The 25,413-nt window shown below is 44.9% G+C and overlaps 1 protein-coding gene across 1 annotated transcript; it reads right to left on the reverse strand.

The window, feature by feature from the left end:
• Positions 1–5,497: 5,497 nt before the first annotated feature.
• On the reverse strand, positions 5,498–13,659 carry LOC306788796 (quinone oxidoreductase-like). The gene is made up of 8 exons (XM_079284452.1): positions 13,487–13,659; positions 8,790–8,942; positions 8,507–8,670; positions 7,532–7,583; positions 6,806–6,955; positions 6,527–6,628; positions 5,824–5,919; positions 5,498–5,734 (listed from the first exon to the last, which is right to left on the reverse strand). Exons 1-8 carry the CDS (start codon positions 13,592–13,594, stop codon positions 5,570–5,572), a joined length of 990 nt encoding a protein of 329 aa, XP_079140578.1. The 5' UTR covers positions 13,595–13,659; the 3' UTR covers positions 5,498–5,569.
• Positions 13,660–25,413: the final 11,754 nt, after the last annotated feature.

Genomic DNA, 25,413 nt, shown 5'->3' on the forward strand with positions numbered 1-25,413 from the left:
TTTTGCTTCTCCCAGTACTCCAGAGGCTTTTCCAGCCTGCTTATATTTGGCTCGGAAAGGTAGCGCTGGACCTCCACAGTGGCATCTGCTGTTACATTTTGAGTCTTCCGTGCCTCCATGACGCTGGTGTCTAAACGATGCCACAGTTTGCTACCTTAGAGGAAACCACAGATCATGTTACAAAGTGTTCTCATCGGAATAATTGATCTCAAAATGTAAAATAATAGATTACCTCCTGTGACATCATGAGAGGTGGAAGCCTGGGGGATTTCCTCTCTGCTTTGTTTTGACCGTATAATGGTGGCACACTCGGAGGTCAGTCGTTTTATTGCTTCGGTGGCTTTTGTTTGGCTGGAAAATCCTATTACTTTAAATCGGGATCCAGTTTGGACGCAAATGCCCTGAATCCAACATCATCCACAATACTGAAGGGCTGTGTGTCCTTCACTATCATGGAGACGAGGGCTTCATCCAGCTCTTGTTTTCTGGTGGCTGGTTAAAAGAGAATAAATACAGTGTCTGTTACCTGTCTTTATTTGCACAATAAACAAAAGTGAACAGGGAAAAATTGAAATAGAGTTAGATTTAGCTTACCTTATTAGGAGTTATCAAATGAAAGTGTTCCCACACAGGGGAAATCCTCCTCTTCCTAGCTGGCTCCATCTTATCACCTATCCTTCTCTCCTCACTCTCCTAACTCTCCAAACTATCTCTCTCTCTTGTTGAGAATAAAACTCATGTTGAGGAGAAAACTCAGGTGAACAGACTTAGGTCAAGGCGTTTAGCTCAATTCAAGCAATAACATTTATTTGTAACAGAGGTATTATGTCCAGCAGTTAAACGTGCACGGACCTAGAAAAGTTTACTCTGTAGGAGCGAATGAAAAGCTAAAAGGCGCTTAGACAGAGTGCGCCAGCCGTGAATAGGTTCTTCGGATGGAAGCCTATTGGTTGAATACAAAGTAGGAGGCGGATCTGTTTCTATCTTTCAGACAGCCTGTTGGAGCACTGGGCATCTCCGCCCACACTGGCTCACGTCCGGGATCCGCCTTCTCTGGAACGTCAGTGTGTGTGAAATGTTGATGTAACAGCATATTGTTATGTTCGGCCGACTAGATAAGCTAGGCGCTAGATATGCTAGGGCGCCTCTTTCTATCTCTAAGATGGAGCAGGCAGTTGAAACTAGTTCTCTGTAAGACTATGTGACATTTAACTGGGGCAAAGGCTATCCTTCAGAGTTCTAGTACTTTCCACTTTGTTCAGGCGAGCGCTAGAGTGTCCCGCCTGGAGTTTTTGACCTTCGTGCACTAGAATTCACATATCCGCGTATAAGCTGTGTTTAACATTGAATGAATGTATATTTTATTTACAAATCCCCCTTTTCACACCTGCTTGGTGTGAATTCTATGTTTTGGAACTGCTCATTCAATGGCTGTAACTCGATGTTTAGGTCCCTATCATCCGAATCGTCTGGATCGGAAGCTGGTGGGGTGCTATGTCTAGTTCGGGTGTGTGTCTGATTCGGGGATGGAGAGGAAAAAGGGGCAGTTGAATTAGATGTGTGCTGGTGTGTCTGATACTTGGTTTCTGATCCCCAGATCAGTAAGGCAACAAATATGCCCATACCCCCCCCCCATTATAGTTTTCTTCCCACATCCCACCCCTTTCCAGGTGAGGCGCTGCCGACCTCGGTCGGCGGGGTTTGCATAAGGGTCCCCTAGACAGCGTCTAAGTTCCCGATGCATTTTCCAAATTAGTGCGAATTTCTGCCAGTGTTCTGGTTGGTACCGGTGCTGGGACACAGTGTGTCAGGTGGTGCCAAGGGGCGCCTGATTTGCCCTTGACCTGAACCGAGTGTGAAGTAACCGCCTTCACCTCGTACGGCCCAGTCCACCTGGGGTCAGTCCACTTGCGCTTGTGAACCTTGACCCTGACCCAATCACCTACTTGTATCTGCTTTCCAGCTGCCGCTGCTTCAGGTACTGCTCGAGTCCTCTCGATCTGTTTGGAGAGAGCCTCAGTAAGAGAAGTTAGGGCACTCATATAGTCAGACATTTCAATCTGCTGTACATCCAGAGGTGGCATATGACCTCCATCTCTGGGTGGACCTGGCATCGGCCGGCCAGTCATGATCTCGTGTGGGGAGAGATGTGTTTCTCCCCCTTTTCCGGACCTCATGGCCATAAGGGCCAGGGGCAGGGCCTCAACCCATGTTAATTTGGAGCCCGCGCAAACTTTGGCAATTTTGGCCTTAAGGGTCTGATTCGCTCGTTCCACCAGGCCCTGAGATTGCAGGTGATAGACTGACCCGAATCGGTGTGTGATTCCCAGAAATTGCTCTACCTGTGCGAGCATGGTGTTGCTAAAGTGTGATCCGTTATCGGAGCGGATGCATCTCGGCACTCCGTAACGGGGAATCAGTTCTGTCTGCAGCCACTTTACAACTGTCTGCGCGTCTTCTCTCTTGGTGGGAATTGCTTCCACCCATCTTGAAAATCTGTCTACCATTACCAAGATGTACCTCTTTCCCTGCACTCTGTTCTCTGGTCCCATATCTGTATAATCTATGCTGATGTCTTGGAAACAGGCGGAGGGCACGGGATAAGATCCCATCGGTGTCTTGAATGGTTTTCTTGGGGTGTGATTGCCACAAATTTGACATTCATCGCAGAAGAGGAAAGATATCGCTTCCATGTGCGGATGCCACCATAGTTGTTTTAAATTTTCCAATGTCTGTTTCTTTCCCTCGTGTGTAGGTCCGTGGGCCCCTGGTAGGAGTGCTGCACACAGTTCTGCTGAGGCAACCACTCTGCCGTCGTGGGCTCTCCACAGACCTTCTTTGTCTTTTGAGGCTCCTTTTCGTGTCCATTCGGACCATTCATAAGGTCCTGCTTTCTTTTGATAATCTTTGATGTGCTCGATGGTGAGCTCAGGTGGACCGGATGTTGGCTTCATAACCATTTGGCGAGGTGTGTAGCCTCCAGTTTTCTTGGCTGCTCTGTCTGCCGCGTCATTACCGGCGCTGATTCGTGATTTGATTGTGTCATGTCCTTTGCATTTCATGATGGCCACCCCCTTTGGTAGTTGGATTGCTTCTACCAGCCTTCTCATAGCTGCTTCGTGTTTTATGGGGTGGTCATTTGAAGTGGTGAAGTTTCGTCTTCGCCATACAGGGCCATCGATGTGGGCCGCTCCATGGGCGTAAGCCGAGTCTGTGAAGATATTTACAATTTTGTCCGTGCTCCACTTCAGAGCCTGAATCAGTGCTTCCACTTCCGCTAGTTGTGCTGAAGCGGGTTGTGGCAGTATCCCTGACTCCACTGTTTGGTGGTAGCCATCACTCTTCTGTTCCACCACTGCATAGGATGCAATGTTCCCTTCTTCTCCTTTGTAGCAGCAACCATCCGTGTACAGCCAGGCTTCAGCTGTGAGGTGGGGAGTGTTCTGGAGATCCGATCTCAATTTGTTTTCTTGTACTGCAACTTCCTCGCACACATGTGGTTGTCCATCCGTGAAGTTAGCCGCCATATTTCTTGTGGCTGGCACAAAGGTGATGTGTGGCATGGTGCAAGTGTGTTGAATCTTCGTTTTCCTTGCGGCACTGAACGTGAATTCTTTACTCATCAGAAATGCCGCCACGCCATGGTGCGTGTGTACTTCCAGAGGACGGCCCATGACAATATGAGAAGTCTTTTCAATCGCTTTTGCCACTGCTGCAACATATCTTGCGGACATGGATTGACAGTTTTATATGTAATAAATGGTCTTGGCTAAAGATTGGCAGGAACAGATTGTGACGTCTGTCATTTGAACATGTGAATTTAGTTTGTAAAGATTAAAATGAAACTGACATGAAGTCAGATGGCTTGGGGCCTTCTGGAGCCCTATCAGAGACCTCAGCGTGTCCTTGAACCAACGTCTGCCAACCTCAGTTGTCCCGTTTGTTCAGCGTTTGCTCGGAGTTGCTAGGCAAACACACGGGATAAATGTGTTGGCAATGAACGGACGTGTGTGTAGTGGGGTGAGGTTGTCCCCAGAGGATGCTGACTGATGGATGACAGCCAGTCTTTGTAGCAGAATGAGGCCTATCATGTTTCTGCTAAAGCTCTTTTCCTAATGGACTTACCTCTAGTGAGCTGTCCTCTGATGCACAAATACGAGCTACTCCACAACAGTAGCTAATGTTTGCATTACATCCACAAACCAGAGTGGATGGAGAGAATGTGAACATGAACGACCAGAGAACAGAGCACGATGGTGTTATGTGCCGACAGACTTTGAGCAACTTCACCTCAAATGACAAGAAGTATCGCTGCTGAAAACACATAAAGTCACACACAGCTTAAACCTGCAGTACTCAGCAATTCAGCATTTGAAGTAATAATCTTAAAAATACACTTGAATCAAATGTGGACATTTTGCGTTTCTTTGTGGTTGTTTCGTGTCTCTATGCAGTTGTTTTGCATCTCTTTGGAGTTTCTCTCAGACATTTAGCATGTGAAGCCCGGGAGCCTTGTGACTGCTTGGACCCCTCAGCCGGTGCCTGTTGGTGCCTGTTAGCAATCAACCCGTGTGGCTGAGTATAATGTTCTCATCAACACTCAATAGAAAATCATAATTAGCCACAAAACACTACGTGGCTAACGTTAGCTCCAAAGGACAGAAAGTTAGCAGCTTGAAAGTGAAACATCTCGCTAAAGAGCCAGATATCAACTGAAATATTCAAGGTATTGAAAAAAACAGAAAATGCATTACCCACCTGATGGTGATTACCATCGTTTAATTATGCATACGTGGTGCATAATATCAAACAAAACTGTATCATCAATGAATCAAATTTCCACACAAAAGCCCTTTCAGGCCCCTGAGGGTCTGGGGCCCCAGGGCAGTAAGTCATCCAGCCTTGGTTTACACTAGATGTCTGACCTTAGAAATCCTCATCAGTTGTGTCAGTTGATGAACTACTGACTCACGCAAACCATTCCATGAGTGAGTCTCACTACCGTGTGGTCCACAAGCTGTTTCAGACATTTCTCTAGTAGACAGTCGATTGAAATGTTTAGTTGTATTTATTTTTCTGTCAAAAACTATAACCTCATCCTATATATATCCTCAAACTAAAACTGCTCACCTGTTGAACAGAACCCAAAGGTCCCCCCCTGCGGGCGACATGGTACACTCCACTTCCATATTAATCCATAAGAATGATCTGAGGACCCGGGGGACAGTCGTCTGTAGGGAGACTTAAACTAGGAGCGCCATCATTTACCTCTTGCTACAGCGCTGCAGCAGATACTGTGTGTGTCTAGCTTAAGTTACCTGGCCCTCTCTGGAGCATGCTCAGTAGAGACCGCTGTCACCTGAGAGGCACAGATGTCATGTTTAACTCCTCTCAGATATGAGCTTTTAACGTTAGTCCTTTCTATTACTTCCTTTTACCCAAATACCAATCTTGTTTATTCGGATCACAAAATGATTCCAAAAATGTCATTTTTTTCATCAATTTATTTTATTTACGTTCTTGACTTTTTTCCTTATTATTAACAGCCAAAACCTGTGCTATGATCACATCATCCCACGACCAGGACTCTCTTCCCAGCAGCCCCAGGACACTCAATGATATCATGGTGGGCCTGGGCAGCCTCGGTGAGCGGATACTGGGAGCCGACCACTGGACGCAGCCAACCAGCTTCCATCCCCGCGTAGAACAGCGCCGCACTCTCCTTGTTCTCCTCCTGCGAGGGGAGGGAGGGAGGGAGGAAACATACGAACATTTATGTAAACATTGTATCAGGACAGCTTGTGTGATGCCACTGCTTCGTACCGGTGTAGCGAAGGAAAGGACCACTCCCATGATGCTGCTCTCCTTAGCCATGGTGTCTCTGGGGTCGATCTCTATGGAGCCTCTGCAGCCAATGATCTACAATGAAGGAGAGAGATAAGAGCGTATGAAGGCAGGCACAGGAACGAGCTACACTGGGATACAGCTTCTACTCTGGGTAGTAGGGCCTAGCTACAGAAGTCTAGGGGTCGTTTTCACAAACCACCCTCTGGCTAAAAGTAGCTCCTAACTGGTGGAAAAATAAAGGCTGCGTCAGTCCTAACTTTTTGGTCGAAGAGTAATTCACGAGGCATTGCAGCGCTAAAAGTAGCTCCTCGGCTCCCCGAGAGAAGTTGGAGGAAGTCGAGAGGATTCCAGAGTCAAAATTTGAACAAATGTGATCTAGAGTGTTCCTCGCTGCCCCTGTATACTGATGAATATTTCATTTCTCAGTCACTGCCACTGTGAACCAATCAGTGTAGACATGATGTCATCCGTTGCAACAGGGTCAACCCCGCCCCTTCTCTTAGCTTAAGCATTATCTCTCTGCATTTTTGTGCTTCTCTTAAAAGGGACAGTTCAGCCCAAAATCACCCTCTTACCTGTAGTGCTGTTCATCAATCTGGATTATTTTGGTGTCTCTACGAGACAGCTCACACCAAGCTATTCAGACTGATAAATAGCACTGGACTGGAGTCTTACTGACCGTAACACGTCCTCCCAAGGCCAACATCTTGAGGTCTTTACTGAGGTTGACATTTGACAGCATCTCTACTATCACATCGATGCCTCTGCCCTCTGTGGCTTCCTAGAACACACAACACACACACACACACACACAGTTCATATCCCTGTAACCACCACTGAAACATCTGACAGAACTAAGAAACAAGGAATAAAAAGGTGATTAAATGTTTAAACGTGCTTCGTTCATGACGAGTTCCTTTCCTTCTTGTGTTTCTGGGGAGTGTGTGTGTGTGTGTACCATGATTTTGTCTGTGTAGCCCTCTTCCCTGTGATTAAAGGCCAGGTGAGCTCCGTTGTTGAGGACCAGCTTCAGTCCCTCCGGCGTCCCTGCCGTCCCCAACACCTTGAGACCCAGAGCACGGGACAGCTGGCACGCTGCCACACCGACCTAAACATACACGCACACACAATTACATGCAATGAGGATGTGTAAACCATTTGAATTTAAAATGTATATTCACATTGTGGCATCACAAGGGGACAGGTTGTGGAGGGGCGCTACATCCTCACCCAGGATCAGTGCCCACAACCCAAAATGGCCACCGGGCTAGAGACTACAGCTCCCAGACTGCCTCATCAGGCACCCAGCTGCAGGTGCTTAAGGCCCCTAATTGAGGCAGGGCTGGGAAACTGAATAAAGGGCAGAGGGGGTCGCACCACTGTGAGAGGAGTTGGGCCCGGAGTAGGAGAGAGGACGAACATGGAGGAACAGATACCAAGGACTTTGCAGGGTTGGATTACTTTTTTGGTGAAGAAACGACTTCCTCCTCCGGGACGCTTTATGTTTATTCATGGGCTTTGTTTGATTCGTGATTTTTGAGTGAAAGGAACTGCCAGTGGGACGGACCAATAAACCTTTATTTTGTTTATACTGTCTGATTGTGCCTGTTTTACCCTCTCTTTTGCACTGCGCCACCCTAGGGACAACATATATAATTAGAAAAGAAGAAACAAAAAATGTCACCCCTCCACTGCCTCCATGGATGAGGACGGTCTCTCCAGCTTTGGCGTGGGCTCTGCAACACACATCAGTAAAAACACATTTGAGTCATGACATCTGTTCGACTGGCTTGTTTAAAGTGTAAGTCTGGTGTTGTTGTATATTTGACTTATTGTAAACAAATCCTTTGCAACGGTTAAAACCAACAATGCCAATACCCTCTGACTTCCCCACTCGACCCTGAGACCTCTTCAAGAACGGTTCACAAATACATGCTGTCGTTTCATTTTTTAAAAAGCCATTGGGGGAGTGTCTTAAAGCTGCATTCTCTCTAATGGCCATCAGGGGGCGACTCCTCTGGTTGTATAAAGTCTATGAGTAAGTGACTCTACTTCTCTCTTGATTTATTACCTCAGTAAACATTGTAAACATGAGTTTATGGTCTCAATCTCTAGTTTCAAGTCTTCTTCAATACAGCATGATGTTCATTTAGTAAATGATGCTCCATTTAGAGTCAGACCATAGAGCAGGGGATGCTTTAGGGCGGGGCTACACAGTGATTGACAGGTCTCTACCAGAGCGTTGTCCGGTCTGGGAGTTGTCTGTGTTTTCGTCTTACAACTTTAACCCTTTCACTGTGTTTTTAGATCATGAAAGGAAATTGTAACTATTTGGTTGACTAAAAATGAGTTTCCGGTTGTTCTTAGCTCCACCTTCTCCTGTCACTTGTGGTTGCAAAAAACCAATGGCTAAATGCCATGCTCAAGGATTCAGGAATGCAGTCCACAAACAGGAGACGTCATCCCCTTCTTATATACAGTCTATGCTTTCAACACACATAACTACAGGTAGGTGTATTTGTTCGGGACTATTTTCAGCATTTTCCTGTTCTAGTGGAAGCTGGTTCCACCTCAAAAAGCTGAATCACAGTGCACAAATGGAAGTAAAAAAAAAAAAGGAGTGAAATGAAAGAATGCAGGTTGAGCGCTGAGGTCTTACTTGTGAAGCAGAGCCCTGTAGGCGGTGAAGTAGGGGATCCCTATGGCTGCACCCTGGGTGAAGTGTAAAGCATCGGGCAGCTTGTGGACACACTGGTCGGCTGCCACAGTGTACTCTGCATAACCTCCGGACTCTGTGGCGATGGTGAACACACGGTCTCCTGCCTGCACACCACACACGTGGAATGGATTTACTGTAGTTGCATTGAAACCGTGGATAAGGTCAACTATGAGGTCCACCGTTACTTCTGTTTTTTGTTGTGTGTGTGTGTTTTTTCTCAGACCTTTACTGCGGTCACTCCTTCTCCAACAGTTTCCACCACTCCGGCTACGTCTGTGCCCGGTGTGTATGGCAGGGGCGGCTTAAGGGGGTACGTCCCAGCCCGGATGTAGGTTTCCATGGGGTTCACTCCGCAGGCATGGACACGAATCAATACCTGCAGAGAGAGAGACATGGTCGAGCTTAGGGCTGGGCGATATGGCCTAAAAATAAAATCTCCGATTTTTTTACAAAAAATCCGATTCACGATTTAAATCGATTTTTTCCCCCACAAATTTTTGCAGATGACAGAAGCTGTTGAAAACAATTTTTTATTTTATTTTGTGATGATTTTCCCTCGTAGGTTGATAAAAATAAAGTGCAAACAAAACCTGAACATTGTAGAAAGGTGCCTGTAGTATACAAAACGTATTTGGTCACTCTTTTGTTTGCCTGAATCATTTAAATATAAAATTAAATTAAAGATAACATTAAATGGCATTAAATAGTAGCCTTCCATTGTAAACAACTGTGCAAATGTAACTTTTGACAGTAAGCTTTTCTAACTGAATACACTGATACAAACACAGCATGAAATAAAATGTATGTGACCCTTTACCATTCACATTTTCAAAAGTCCAACATCTGATCTAACATCAACATAACATATTGTGCACAGTAAATAAGTGCATGTAAACAAAATCAAGTGCATTCACAACATAACCAACAGTATTAAACAGTAGTGCATGTTTTTTCTAAATATTTTTTGCCAGGAAGACAGCGTTGCTTGTGCTCCCGCGGTCCTGCTCCCTCCTCAGGGCGCAACACTTCTCCCACTCGGCGGCATGCCTCTGTTTGAGGCTGTTTGTTCTGTGTCAGATGACACGAACCCGAACCATTTCCAGACCACGGAAGACACATTCTTCCCTCTCTTAAGAACGAGAGCTTCACTGCTGGCCGCCATTGTTTTCGTTTGTAAACAATGCGCGCGCACTCAACTACGGGAACCCAACGGGGGGAGGGGTGGGGGCGATTTTCTCGATTTTCAATAAAACACATCGCCTTAAAGCACACATTCGAATTAATCGATTAAATCGATTTATCGCCCAGCCCTAGTCGAGCTGTAGATGGAAGGATATATGTGCAGAAAATAATTATGGGGACACGAGAAAAAAAAGGACATATCCATATCCAAAGGCCAAGCACAACTGATGATGCATGTTTCCTCAGTTCAATTGCAATTGTTCAGCAGCTCAATTTAATCCTTATAAATAACAATATCTAATATTTATTGCTTTTTTATATTCATGACCTGCACTCTGTTGGCTTTATTGCCAGTCTGTGGGCTGTGCACCCCAATACGAATGTACATTAGTGACCGTGTTTATGCATTTGAAAGTATATTGATACAGAAACATGTGCATGGCTCATCTTTCAAAAGGTGAAGCCCAGCCTACCAGACCGACACCAGAAACCTTTCACACAAAGACAAGTTACAGATTGATTTTTGGTATTTAATGTTCAATCCACTTCACAATACCACTTGGTTTTAAAGGGCAGTGGTGGGCCGTCAGGGCCAGCTAAGCCTGATCTGCTGGCCTAAACAGAATTACAAAGTTAGAGCTATATTATAATTTAATCATTTTTCATAAATACACAACATGTATTATAATTTTTTTTCCAATTAGCTTATTTTCTCATTGCACAGCTGTCTAGATGACAGCCTTGCACATATTTTGGCTGGGAATGTGTTTCATTTGAACTGAGCATCTTGGTGTTTGGAGCTATGCTACGCTAACCCAAGGACACCATAGCACGGCAGGACACTACGGTGCTTTTGAAAACTTTTGGAGAAACCCGACAGCGTCCCGTGATGCACAGATTCATGTATCTGCACCATAGCTGTTCAACTGTAGTAGGACAGCACAGAAGACCCAGGCATAAAATGCACGGCCCGCCACTGCTAAAGAGGGATGGGTATCGTTTGGGTTTTTTCCAATACCGGTGCTAAAACTATACTTTTAAAACGATACCGGTGCCTAAACGGTGCCTGAACCGATGCTTTTTTCTTCAAATTGAACAATATATTAACTGTTTAAAGCAGGGGTGTCCAAACTACGGCCCGCGGGCCAAGTACGGCCCGCGGTCCATTTTTAATTGGCCCGCAGCAACTTCTAAAAATATAATGTAATATGGCCCACACTTGAAACTTGCGCTTGACTGTATTGTACTTCTTAGTTTCACCACTAGGTGGAGATACTGTGTTGAACAAGGCAGCTTCTCCACAAAATAAGAGCAATCAAAGAAACGTTTAGCCCCGGATGATGACACGTCCTACACTGGTGCCGAGCGAGAACAGAAAGTTAAATGGCAGTTAGCTCAATAAGAGTATTTTTTTCCGTGCAAACAAAACACAAGAAAAAGTCACAATAGCAGCCACGAGGTAGCTCAACTCATTGCCACGGGAAACCTTTCTCAGATGGTGACTTCATAAAACAGCGCCTCACTAAAGTCGCAAGTGCCCGGAATAAATGCAGGAATTCAACAACGTCAGCGTGTCCAGAAACACAGTTGTGCGGCGAATCGAAGACTTGTCAGCTAACCTAAACCATCAAGTGTCAGATAAAGCAAGTGCTTTTGCGTTTTACTCCATTGCATATGATGTGAGCACAGATGCCACAGACACCGCACAGCTGTTCATTTGTTTGCGGGGAGTTGACGATCATTTCTGCATTCGGAGCTGCTTGATTTTAGGAGTCTAAAGAGCACAACAACAGGTAAGGACATGTTTGAAGCTGTGTCAGATGCAATTGACAAGATGGGACAAGCTGTGTGGAGTTATAACAGATAGGGCTCCAGCTATGAAAGGCGAGCGCAAGAGAGCGGAGGTGAGGCTATTAAAATGCAGCGTATCACCCACCAAGACGCCCTCTGTGCTAAGACAGTCCAGCTCGGCGATGTGATCAACACGGTTGTGAAAACTGTCAACGTAATTCGAGCACGAGGGCACTCTACGCAACTTCAATGTTGCGCACTTCCCCACGCAGTCCAAAGTCAAATGTGCTTTTCCAAAGGCCAACCTTTCTGCTAAAAGGGGGAAATATGTGTCTGTGATAACGTCTCTCGTGACAGAACTCAGTCAGTGCTTACGTGGCGGCTGGGCAATAGAGGGCGATAGGGCGCCGCCCCACCTTGAGCCACAACAAATAAAATGAAATGAATAATAATAATAATAATAAACTATACAAATTGTCAATATTCGTGTTTTTGAAATATGGAATCACCCAGTAATATGTGTAAAATATGACAAGCAGAATCGGTTCTGCCCCAAGCTGCGCGTTCACGTCCGGACGAGTCTCTACATGGCGGGCGCAAGCTCCAGCGCGAGCACTACTCCTCCAAGACCCGTTTGAGAGGAGAACTTTGAGGAGAAACTGCAGTGCTGATATCAGATCAGCCTGACCTCACAATCAGACAGCAGACTAGCAGGAAAGGGAAGCAGTACATGCGAAGCTACCAGCTGTAAATAAGATGTCCTGACGTGTTTGTCAAAGTGTTATTTTTTTCTGTATGTGGCCCTCAGTGAAAAAAGTTTGGACACCCCTGCTTTAAAGTATACTATAAATACACATAAATACAAAACACTTGGCTTCAAACTACAGCTTCAAACTTTTTAACTTCAAACTATGAACAATATATTAACTGTTAACAGTATACTTAAATAAATAAATACAAAACACACACACTCTGTACACACACTACAGCTTCAGACTTCAGCAATTCTTTTGCAGAAATATGAGCAAAATACAACACCTGTCCTGACTAATTTAATTTAATTTTACCAGTTGGTGGCGGTAATGCTCCAATTCGTCGTTTGCCAACCTCCACTACACCTCAAAGAAGAAGAAGAAGAAGAAGGTTTCGCGTGCCTGTGTTGTTGTGCTTATGAGCGGCAGCACAAAGTACCCGGATGTCGATGGAGGAAGTCAGTAGCCTGCCAGCCATATGACAGATCTCGTTCTTTGTTTTTTTTCAATAAATCATGGCCGAAGCTTCGTCAGAATGATGGAGGGGTTTGTTTCTAAGCGCGCACGGCTCGTCCGGTTGTAATAATATTATGAGTGAGGAGCAGAGGCCTAGGACGAGCTAACCTAGGATGGAGTCATCAGAGTAGTGTAAAAAAAGTATTTCAATCGGCTCAGGCACCGAAAGGAAGCACCGAAATCTGCGTTGCATTTCGGTCCGGTAGATACCGGTCGTATAGGAACCGGTACCATACCGGCACCGGTTTTCGGTACCCAACCCTATTGCAAAGGAGTTACATCCAAATATATTCCATTCAGTAAAAAGATTATATGCAGAATATAACATTCATTCTTTTGCTTGGTTTTCACCTTAATTCAAGTTACATTGAAAGAATTAGAGTTTGACAGTAATCAGAGTTGAGTAGCCTACTGTTTTCAGTAGGGGGAAACATGCATTATACAATTAACCAAACGTAGTAAGTTACACTTACATTATTATGATTAAGTTGTTAAAATAGTTACATTGCTTATTACATTTGAAGCTGTTATAAATCGAAGTCTGTGAGCCATTTCGGAAGTAAGCTTCCCGAAACTGCTCTTACGCAATAAGGGCGGTTATTGCAGTTGTTGTTTTCTACTGTGGCTGAACTTCCACCAGCAGACTGTGTGGTGTTGATCCAGTCAGCCTCCGTCTCACCTGTCTGTGTCCAGGCTGTGGGACAGGCACATCTGAGCAGAGTCTGAGCACCGACGGAGCTCCGAACTCACTCACTCTGACGGCTCTCATCAGCCTGCAGCCCGACATGTCCGCACACAACGACGGCAGGACGAACTTTCAACGGAGACTCCAAACTTCCGAGACGAGATGCGTGCAGCTTTCTGCAGTTTACAGATCTGGTTATAAGCGCAGCAGCGCCGCCACCTGGACAGGAGTGTACTACATTTGCAAGATTTAAAAAGGATGAATTAGAATAATGTAATTGAATAGACTTCTTCTGGTACACCCTCCCTGCCTGCACCTCCAGTTTGTTATACATGTTTTCTTAACATCTTGAGAAAATAAATTCTCAGATTTGCCAGCATTTTGCAGCATAAAGCAGCATTTTGACTGTATAAAAAATGTATTTCCTCATTCAAACACACTTGAGCTAAAACATGATAATGGACCTCAGCAGAGACCTGTCAATCAATCAATACAGTTTGAACATCCAAAATATCGTCTCATCCTGAAGTAAAGTACTTTAGACCAGCTATCAAATTAACAGTTCTTATCGTTACTGCTTTCTCTAAATAAAAGGATGTCTGGTTTTTGGGTTGTAATACTGGAAACTTTATCATTTATATGATCCCATCAAATTCTGTGCTTTCTTATGAAGCTCCAAGTTGGGATTCAACTACATATGCTATGGAATGAAAATGTTTCCTTGTTTTCTTTTCATTCACTTATCTATTCTTCGTGATTTCTTTTTAAAATGTCATATTTTATGGTCTTTAATTGTTGTAATTTCTTGTGTTCTTTTTATTCACTTCATGAAAAGGACACAAATACTTCTTTCACATCATCATGGTAGTTGATTTTTGAATTATTTAAAGACGTCTTGACGTTCTATTTCATCCTTACTGACCGCCAGAAGCAATGCTTCACACTGGATATCTTCCGTCTCGCGCATGCGCAGGTCGAATATTTATATCAACAAAGTCACGTGTGACCTCGGATGACCCCCGTCGTCTATAAGTTCCGGTGTCATCCTGGGCTCAGTCCTTTTTCATCTTCTCGCGACGCAGGTTAGCTACCATGGTAGCATAAACAAGGATGTGTCTACGATCAAGACATATTAGAGCTCGTCGCTGTAGCCTTGTGATCACCGGTCGGAGTTGCGGTTCTCTCGCCCTCCAAAGGCTGCGACGAGCTGTCCCTCTTCGGAGGGAACGGTGTGTTCGCCGTTCGGACATCGAGCCCCGGACTGGTGGACGCCCCTATCATCGGTCGTCACCAGTCTGATAAGGGCCACCTAAATCGTGATGACAGCAATCGGTAAGATCGATTAACATTGTTTTCTATAACAGTTGTTTGTTCCACGGTTGGCAGAGCGCTTCCGCTCTAGTTAATCGAGTGGCGCGCTAACGAGAGCGTAGAATTACGCTGTCGGCCCGCCCTTCACAGTGTTACGGCTATCACAGTTAGCAGAGTGTTCCTGCTCAGGCAAACTCGGTAAATGCTAGTTATACTAAATCAACATTGAGGTTGTGCCCATTGATGGTTTTACGCATTACGGCTGTCGAGACTAAGTTAATGCTGGATTGTGTCCATTGATTGCTGTAAACATTACGCCATATCAGTTAGCAGAGCGTTTCGCTCCGGCTAACTAGACTAAGCTAATACTCTGATTGTGTCCATTGATTGTTGTAAACATTATGGCCATATCAGTAGCGGATATCAGTTAGCAGAGTGCCCTCGCTCAGGCTAACTGGTAGCACACCAAGAGTTACAGCAACTGTCCAAGTGAAGAGAGTGTCCTCGCTCCCCTCTCACTGTAAGGACTGTGTTCTTTTTTGACAGATTTCACAGTAGCAGAGTGCTCTCGCTCAAGCTAACTGGTGGGGCACCAATATCTGCAGCAACTATCCTAGTGAAGAGAGTGTCCTCGCTCCCCTCTCACTATGAGGACTGTTTTCCTGACCTGTTCCACAGTAGCAGAGTGCTCTCGCTCAAGCTAACTGATGGGACACCAATATCTGCAGCAGCTATCTCAGTGAAGAGAGTGTCCTCGCTCCCCTCTCACTGTAAGGACTGTGTTCTTTTTTGTCTGTTTTTCACAGCAGCAGAGTGCTCTCGCTCAAGCTAACTGGGGGGACACCAATATCTGCAGCAACAAGTTTAGTGAAGAGTGTCCTCGCCCCTCTCACTATACGGACTTTGCCTGACCTGTTTCCACAGTGGCAGAGTACTCTTGCTCAAGCTAACTGGTGGGACACCAATATCTGCAGCAACTATCTTCGTGAAGAGAGTGAGCTTAGTGAAGAGTGTCCTCGCTCCCCTCTCACTATAGGGACTTTGCCTGACCTGTTTCCACAGTAGCAGAGTGCTCTCGCTCAGGCTAACTGGTGGGTCACCAATATCCGCAGCGGCTGGCCAAGTGAAGAGTGTCCGAAGGATCACTCGCCACTGACTGCCCCCTGCCTGTTCTCTCAACATTCAGCGGAGCGCTCCTGCTCAGACTGATTTGGAATTCCGCATCAACTAGCGCAGGGATTCCCAAAGTGTGGTGTGCGCACCCCTTGGGGTGCGCGAGCTGCCCCTAGGGGGTGCGCGAGAGGAAAAATGTAATGGCGGTGCAGTCCTGTCTCCTAAAAATTACTTTCCCCCAAAACTAAAATGCATTCTCAATTACGTTTTACCACGAACGTATTTTCTCCCTGATTACGTTTGTGTTTGACGTACGTTTCTCATCAACATATCTTTGCCATGCTCTAGTCTTTATTATTTTTCTGTGATCTGCCTCGCCTCTACCCCGCCACCCACGAGTTGTTGACCCGCGGCCTGTTCCGAGGGCTGACAGACCTGACGATCGGGTGCCTCACGGCGGGGACGGCTGGAGACCTCGCGTCCCAGCGCCAACGGGTGAGCGCCCCGCCACTTGGAACCATAAAACCAAGTCCCGGATTTCACCCGGGGGACATTCTGGAGGTATTGTGACCGGGTGATGTGCCTCGTTGCTGGGGAGGTATGAGCCGAGAGTGGCGGAGTGTAATGTAGGTCTATATTACAACTCGGTGTTGTTCCCGTGCGTGGATGAGCGCATTTCTGCCGAAGACAGGCGGCGTGTTGTGGTAGTATTCTGACCGCGTAATAGGGAGAAGGAGAGGCGGTGGTGGAGAGGGAAAAATGTTAAAGAGATGGTGGAATGTATGATTGGAGAGAGAGAAGCGAAAAAGTTGGACGTGATCCCGGTGTCCAACAACACTGTCGCGCACATCGATGCTTTGTCCGAAGACATCCTGGCTACATTAGTCGGTCGCGTGAAGAAGAGTGAGTTTTACTCTCTGCAAGTAGACGAGCCTACAGATGTGGCCAATCTGGCCAATCGTCCGTTACCTTCATAACGTTACGTCCGTTACCTTTTCGAAGGCACGGTGCAGGAAGAGTTTTTGTGTTTATTTGTCTTGTAAACAAACGCCAGGCGCAAGCAAACTGTTCTCTCATTCGTCCGATTTTTATGCGGCTCTGTTGCTTTTTTTTTTTAAGGTGTGTGTGTGTGTGTGTGTGTGTGTGTGGGGGGGGGGGGGGTGCGTGAACCCGGTCGGGATGTAGAAGGGGGTGCGTGGCCTAAAAAGTTTGGGAACCGCTGCCCTAGACCAAGGGTCTTCAATGTTTTTCAGGCCAAGGGCCCCCAAACTGATAGAGATGGAGCAGGGACCCCCGACTATATATATTGTATAAAATTGTGTTTTATATTTAAAGTGGGCCTAGTGCCATGTATAAACATACCTCTTTATTGTGCATTCAATGCTATTCAAAGCTATTCAAATACACAGGTTCATATATTCATGTTTGTATGATAAACATGTGCAAGGTACAGTGAGTAGGGAGGCCGTGTCACTGCCATTTATAAACACCTTGTCAGCTGATACCAATGCGAAAATTAACATTGTCTTTCAATTGCATGATAATCATGCACACAAGCTGTTCAAATTGATGTTTTCATTTTAATCATGAATGTGGAAATGAAAATGAGTGATGGCCTATTAGTGCCACTGCCATGCATAAACATACCTGTTATCGTGCATACAATACTGAACTATTAAAATAATGGACAGATTCATGTTTCGAAAAAAAACTTAAATCATCTAATCAACCAAAAATTTCGCGGACCCCTACCTGCGAGGACCCCCTGTTGAAGACCTCTGTATTCGAGAATTACTTTCCTTAAATCCACACTCCAGATTAGTGGGTGGCGGTAATGCACCAAAAACCTGTTTGCCAACCGCCATTAAAAACAAAAGAAGAAGCAGTAGGTCCTTGTCGCCTTCCTGAGACACTCATATGGTTTTTGGTTGACATCATGGTTTGTTTCGACACAATACAACATTACACACTTTCCACTCATGCACTCACCTGCACTGCTGAAATGACTGATTTCACACACCACTGTTAGTTTAAGCTTGCCTTTTATGTTGCCTTTAAGTTCATAATTTGTTTTGTTGCGTGAGTCTCACTCGTCGGTTTGTGACGAGGGTGCAACAAGAGCTTTCTTACATGTAGGGAATGTCCGTCACCACTTAAACCACCAAACCTCTCTCTTTGGTTTTCTGCCATGTGTAGACTTCTCTTACTATTCTGACATGTAACGTAACTCAATCCAAACTTGTGCTGGTTCACGCAACAGCCACGCAATGCAAAAAGAAAAACCATCTGTATGATTCATTTTCCAAGGTAAATGCAGATTCTATATACAAATAACTGTCTGTGGTTTTAACATTATTATTCTGTCACACGGTGCTCAAACAAAGAAATCACATTCTAAATCCTGTTTAGTGTACTTTTAATGGAGGCAAGAACAAGACGAGAGCCGTAATGCAGCAGAGAAATGCCTTAAAAGAGATGATCCAAAACAATCAAGAGCAAAATCATTCATTCATAATTGTGTATAATAAAAAAAGAAAGTGCACATAACACTTCGTGTGACACTTCAGTCAAATAATTTGATACAAACAGCCCAATAATCTAATAATACAGTGCAGTTTTGTCTAGACACTCCTGATGATCCTGAAGAGAGGTTGAGCCAGGCTGGCGTACTGATAACCGGAGTCCGGTTCCCCCTCGTGACCTTTCGAGAGTTCAGGGCGGTCAGGGCCATGAACCTACGCGTGGAGAGCTTCGGAAACAAAGAGGTGGAACTCTATGGTTCAGCCTTCCAGAAAGCCAGGATCAGTGCCGGTCCGATGTCCCAAAGACGCCGTGGTTGTGGTCGGGGGAGACCAGCTGAACCCAGATGTGGGACAGCGCATACCAAGCAGGGAACTGTGGCTTGCAAACTCCTTACGCAGTGGTATAGGCTTGGTGAAGAAGATTGAGTGGAGGAGGCTGGGTGAGATGCCAAACTAGCCAAAGTTCAGGCATGGAGTAGCAGCAATGGTGGGAAAGTTGTGTGTTTGGAGGATGTTACTACTACTGCAAGAATGACATGATGAAATCTGCCTTCAGGTAAAACGACACAACTGGTGCACAAATATCCTCTTCTCCCACAGATGGGGTCTGAACATTTCCATCTACCTTTTTCTGTCACACACATGCTATAGTTATGACCCCGTGCAGGACAGCTGGAAAAGGCTCGCTGACATGCGATGAGAACACCAACCCAGACAGACTCCTGGAGGTAAGTTGAGTCATGTTACACTTGAAGTTTCGACCTTGATGAGAGAGTGCAGTCACTTTGCTGCTTGCTCTTGCCGCTGCTTGCATTTTCTTGCATTTTCTTGCTTCAATTTGCCAGATATATCACATATATCTTGCCAGATATATCACATATATCACTCTTCAACGTTTGAGTGAAGACACATCCAGAAAGTCGTCGAGCTATTTGGATTGTTGGCTAATGCTAACTAGCAGCTAAGTTAAAGCTAAGTAGCAGCAAGATGCCTCCCTTCTCCACGGATGACAACTACAAACTCCTACAGAAGATTGCAGTCTTAGAAACAAAAATCTACCGACTAGAAGTAAACGCGGAAGTAAATGGACTGTGTGGGAATGATACCACTCTACCATGGACTCAATACACTGGACAAATGCAAGCTAAGACACAGCTAACTAGCATAACCAGGCCTACCAAGAAACAGGAGGAGAGAGCAGATAATGAATCTTATGCGACTGACTGGCCTGCACTAGCACACGGGCAGAACTCCTCCTCAACCCCTGCACCCAGACGGACAAAGCCAAGGACAGCTAAGGAAAGTAAAACCTGCAAAATACCTCCACAACAACCAAGCCTACAACTCCAAAACAGATTTGCTCCATTGTCGCAGGATCATAAATCTCCATCTGATGACCTGGATAAGCAGCTATCAAAGCAGGGTAAGAACTGAGAGTCAATGTGAGAAAAGGCCGCAGGCAAAGCTAGTGACTGGGCCTGAGACTCTGATTGTTGGTGACTATGCTGTAAAAGATGTCAGAAAACTGTGCAGCAAGAACACCAAAATACTCTGCTTTCCGAAAGATATGGTCTCTGACATGAGAGACAAATTCCTGGACATCGTGGCTGACTATCCCACAGAGAAAAACATCATCGTGCATACAGGAAGCTGTGATATTGTGAAACAACAGTCTGAAGTTCTAAAGCGAGACTTTATTGATCTGTTAAACACAGTCAGCTCTGTCAAGGCTGAGGTGTTTATCAGTGGCCCTCTCCCACCAGTCAGAGGAGGAGATGAAGGATTCAGCCGGCTGTTTGCACTGAACAGATGGCTGTCAACTGCATGTGCTGACCATTCAGTACATTTTATCAACAATTTCTACCTTTTCTGGGAGCGCAGACATCTTTTTGCAGCGCATGGAATTTGCCTGAACAAGTCAGGGGTAAAACTGTTTACCTCGAACCTGTTTTTCTCCCTGCGTCACCCGTCTGTCCCTACTGTCAAGGACAAGATACAAGAGGAGTCTAAACACAAGATAACCACACAGCATCGCCATGGAGACCTTACGGGAAGGATACCCCGCCTAACGACAGCCAAAAGGAGGAGTCTCCAACCTCATCATCAGAGACCGCCTCCGATCTCCCACTTTCCACACCCTTCCCAGACGCGGAGTCTTTACCTCCCTCCCCAGCACCTACTAAAAGTCCATACTTTGGACTGCAAAGTATGGACTTCCTAGACGAGGAGTCTTTACCTCCCTCCCCAGCACCTACTTCTATTTCGGGTCCATACTTTGGATCGCAATCCTATCTCACACTCTCCCCATCCTCCCCCCACCTGGAGTTCACTGACCACATGGAAAAGCTGGTCATTGCTGGAACCAAACACACTCCTCTCCCCACTCCTCAACCGTACCACAATTGATATCTTCTGGGTCCAGGCTACAAGGCTAATGACACCAATGACTCTCTCCAAGAAAAGTCGGGGCCCTGTATGCAGCTAGCCGTTTCAATTCCTGTCCTGTAAGTTTAGAGAAAAAGAAAGGTGAGGCTGCGAAGAAACAATAGTAAACATGCAAACTTATCAAACTTAGCATACATTCCTCGTCAGCCTGTCCAAATAAATTGGGCAAAGAAAGCTTTAACCACATTAAACTTAGCTTTATTAAATGTCAGGTCTCTGTAAGGAAAAACATTTTTAATCAATGATTTTATTGTTAGGCACAAACTGGCCATTTTGTTTTTAACTGAAACTTGGTTAAATCAAGATAATAGTGCAGCTGTTCTTATTGAATCAACACCTCCCAACTTCAGTTTCATGAGCGAAACAAGAGCACATAAGAAAGGAGGTGGAGTTGCTGTTTTATTTAATGATTCTCTTCAATGCAAGCAGATGCCCTTTGGTCATTTTAGTTCTTTTGAATATGTGGCTCTGAATTCCTCTCAAGCTTTATTCCTAAACATTTACAGACCGCCTAAATACTGTGCGACCTTCTTTGATGAGTTTACTGAACTGCTGTCTGTAATCTGTATTGATTTTGATTGTGTTGTTATTGTTGGTGATTTTAATATCCATGTTGATAATCCCCAGGACAGAGAGTCTATAGAACTATGTGGTGTCCTTGATAACTATGATCTGACTCAGCATGTGACAGGACCCACCCACAACAGGGGGTACACTCTGGACCTAATCATCACCAAAGGTGTAAACATTTCCAAGGTTGCTGTGACTGATGTTGCACTCTCTGACCATTTCTGTGTTTTCTTTGAGAGTGCAATCTCCTTGCACACAAATGTCCAAACCAAGGTTGTGACAAAGCGTTACATCTCTGAAAACACCAGTGAACTATTTATTCAGAAGTTCTCCTCCACACCAGCCCTCTCTTGCCTCTCAGTCAATGAGCTTGTAGATGGCTTCAATTTTAAAGTTAAAAATATTATTGATGCCATTGCACCCACTGAAGTGAAGGTTGTCTCGGGTAAGCAAAGATCTCCTTGGAGAAATGCTACGTTGGTCAATATGGAGAAACTAGAGTGTCGGAAAGCTGAGCGCAGGTGGCGAAAAACTAATCTCCAGGTTCACTGTGACATCTATAAAGAGAGACTTCGCAAATATAATTTGGAACTTAGAAATGCAAGGCAGTCATTCTTCTCTGACATCATAACCAAAAACAAGAACAATACACGCGCCTTATTTGCTACTGTCGACAGGCTAACAAACCCTCCAGTGTCGGTAGCTGCTGAACTCCAATCCACCTGGGCATGCAATCAATTTGCCTCCTTTTTTACTGACAAAATTCAGAAAATTAGACAAGCAGTCAGTGCCTCCACATCAACCACAGGATATGTGTTGTCCCGATCTCTGAATAACATCCATTCAAATATCATGACACAATTTCATTCAATCGACCATAGAAGCCTAGAAGACATTATACAACATCTGAAGTCATCCTCCTGCTGCTTGGATATTCTACCAACACACTTTTTCAAAAATTTAAAAAAAAGTTTATTTTGTGTTCCTACAGCTGTAGTAAACAGCGACCGGTCGCTTGCTAGACAGTGAATACAGCTCGATACAATCCACGGAGCTCCTCTGAACAATATTATGAACCAGACATGACGGCGTTTGGCATTCCGATGTTTAAGGGACTTCCACAACACGTACAAAGCAGCAATTGTCCTCATTCCTTTCATGGTTGACAGCGGAAAGAAATGGCGGCCAGGTGAACGGCTTCCAGGACGATAAACCACGCCCCCTCTCCGGCGCTACGAGATTTTGCGGCGTTTGGTGTGAACACGACCGGTGGCGCGTTGGACGCGATTGTGCAGTGCGTTAGACGCGATTTTGCAGTGCGTCAAAAAATCAACGCGACCGGTGTGAACGCAGCATTAGTCTTACTAGATCTCAGTGCTGCATTCGACACGGTCGACCATGCCATACTCCTAGAAAGACTAAAAATCTGGGTGGGACTCTCTGGCACAGCACTTAACTGGTTTGAATCCTACTTGAAGGGCCGAGAATACTTTGTGTCTGTGGCTCATTACACATCGGAGCTGACTAAAATGACATGTGGTGTTCCCCAAGGTTCAATACTGGGGCCTCTTCTGTTCAACATCTACATGCTTCCACGAGCTCAGATTATGGAAAACAACAAAGTGTGTTATCATAATTATGCAGACGACACACAAATCTGCATAACTATGTCACCAGGGGACTATAATCCCATACAAGGGCTGGGTAACTGCATTGAACAAATCAACAACTGGATGTGCCAGAATTTTCTTCAATTAAACAAAAATAAAACAGAAGTAATTGTTTTCGGTACCAAGGACGAACAATTGAAAATCACCGCTCAGCTTCAGTCACTGATGTTAAAACCCACAAACCAAGCCAGAAATCTAGGTGTAGTTATGGATTCAGATCTCAACCTGAACAGCCATATCAAGACAATTACAAAATCAGCCTACTATCACCTGAAGAATATATCAAGGATTAGAGGATTTATGTCTCAACAGGATTAGAAAACTTGTCCACACATTTATCTTCCGCAGACTGGACCACAGTAACGGTGTGTTTACAGGTCTCTGTAAAAAGTCCGTCAGAAAGCTGCAGCTGATTCAGAACGCTGCAGCACGAGTCCTCACTAAGACCAGGAGGGTGGATCACATCACTCTAGTTCTGAGGTCTTTGCACTGGCTTCCTGTCCAACAAAGAAAGCTGCAGGTCTGCTGAGACCCTCAGCTCATTTAAATCAAGATTGAAGACTTTTGTTTGCTGCTGCCTTGAATTGAACCACATTCAATTCATATACTAATCAATTTCCTGCATTTCTGCATTTTACTACTGCATTTTATTTCTTGCACTGTTTGTTTTAATGAATGTTCTTAAATCTCCTTTTCTTTTGCCTTATGTTTTGATGCTTTTAATAGTTTTATGTGAAGCACTTTGAATTACCTTGTTGAAATGTGCTATACAAATAAACTTGCCTTGAAGTAGAACATGTTTTGTCGGATCATCGCGAGAGTCCTAAATCCTACGGTATCAGGGCGCATCTATGCAGAGCTTTAGTATACCCAACTTTACAAAGGTCAGTGAATCTGTCACATTAAGAAGCAGAGTCTGTCATTTAAAAAGCTGTCAATGTTTATTATATTGAACTAAATAGCAAGGACTAAAGCTGCGAGTTCACTTGTATGGTGAGTCTCTTTTCCTCCATACAAATGCAATACCAATTGTTGTGCCACCAGATGTCCCCATTGTGACATCAATCACTTGAAAAGACTGAAATACAGTGTTTCAGTGACTGAGTTAATGTTCATATGTTGATCTCGGGTTTTAAAAATATCTTTAACTAGTAGCGAGGTGTTTGATGCACAGAAAGCCAAAAACAGTTTCACAACAACACATTTGTTTCATCTTTTATTTTTGACATTTCAACAATCCTCCAAAATGTTTAAATTTTACATGAGAAATTGCTGAAAGGAAGAAGAACAGATTGAGACACACGTCCCTAAATAAAAACCTTGGCATCTCAGTCTGTTCTAAAATCTACAATGTCGGGAAGATGAGGAACCCACTGAAGACACTTTTATGTATTTTCCCATCCTTCCCCAGGATGACGTTGACGGTCTCTCCGACACTCAGCTCAAGGATTACCGTGTTGCTGGTGGTGTCACCGTTATCGGAGCCGGTGGATTCCCAGGTGCTCACTTGGGAATGCCTGTTCTTCACCAGGATGGCTCCCGAAGTGTGACCGTTGTAGCCGAAAGTCATGAATGAAAAGTGGTAAACGCCTTTCAGTCGAGCAGTGAAGATGCCTGTTGAGGCGAATGCAATGACGTCAATAAGTTAGAAAAACATTTGTCCTTACTTCTTAACACAGTTAGATGAGACGATCGATACCACTCTTACATCTGCATGTTAAAAATGAAGATAAAGCAATGCAGCTGGTTAGCTTAGCATAAAGATTACAAACTGGGGAAAACAATTAACTACCTTTATTCTAAAAGTAACAAAATCGCCTACCAACACACCCTAAAGCTCGATGGCCTTATAGGCAATGTTGAGAAAATTATTTCTTTTAAGGTGTAATAGTTTACACCTTCTACTGTTTGCAATTAGTAGGGATAAAATAGCTTTATAGCAGCTGTATAGCTTTAATGGTTACTCAGGCAATACTCATATGAGACGGTAGGGCGAGGGAGCAGCAGTGGAAAGTTACTGGCTTAACTGCGTCACAAGGGCAGTGCCGCCATCTTAGGGTAGGCCCAACAGCCTCGGGCTGTATTAACCCAGTCCCCCCCCTGCAGTCGACAACATTCCACCACACACTGACAGATGACGACGCCTTCTGGGACGGGCCAGTGTGGACGGATTTGTCCAGGCTCCACCCAGGTGGCTTACGTGTACAAACACGCTCCGCCTGCTTCTTTGATTTTGACCAATGGGCTTCCATAAGAGGAACCCTACATAAATCATCACGCTGCTATGTTC

This window comes from Melanostigma gelatinosum (genome assembly GCF_949748355.1).
Source record: "Melanostigma gelatinosum genome assembly, chromosome: 15".
NCBI lineage: Eukaryota > Metazoa > Chordata > Actinopteri > Perciformes > Zoarcidae > Melanostigma > Melanostigma gelatinosum.

What these genes read in the sequence shown, in the direction of transcription:
- LOC306788796 (XM_079284452.1), bottom strand. Translation starts at nt 13,594, where the DNA reads ATGTCGGGCTGCAGGCTGATGAGAGCCGTCAGAGTGAGTGAGTTCGGA. An exon ending in TCCATGGAGGCAGTGGAGGG is followed by an intron (nt 6,956 to 7,531) that starts GTGACATTTTTT and finishes GTGTATGTTTAG; the next exon opens with GTCGGTGTGGCAGCGTGCCA. An exon ending in TCCTTTCCTTCGCTACACCG is followed by an intron (nt 5,735 to 5,823) that starts GTACGAAGCAGT and finishes CTCCCCTCGCAG; the next exon opens with GAGGAGAACAAGGAGAGTGC.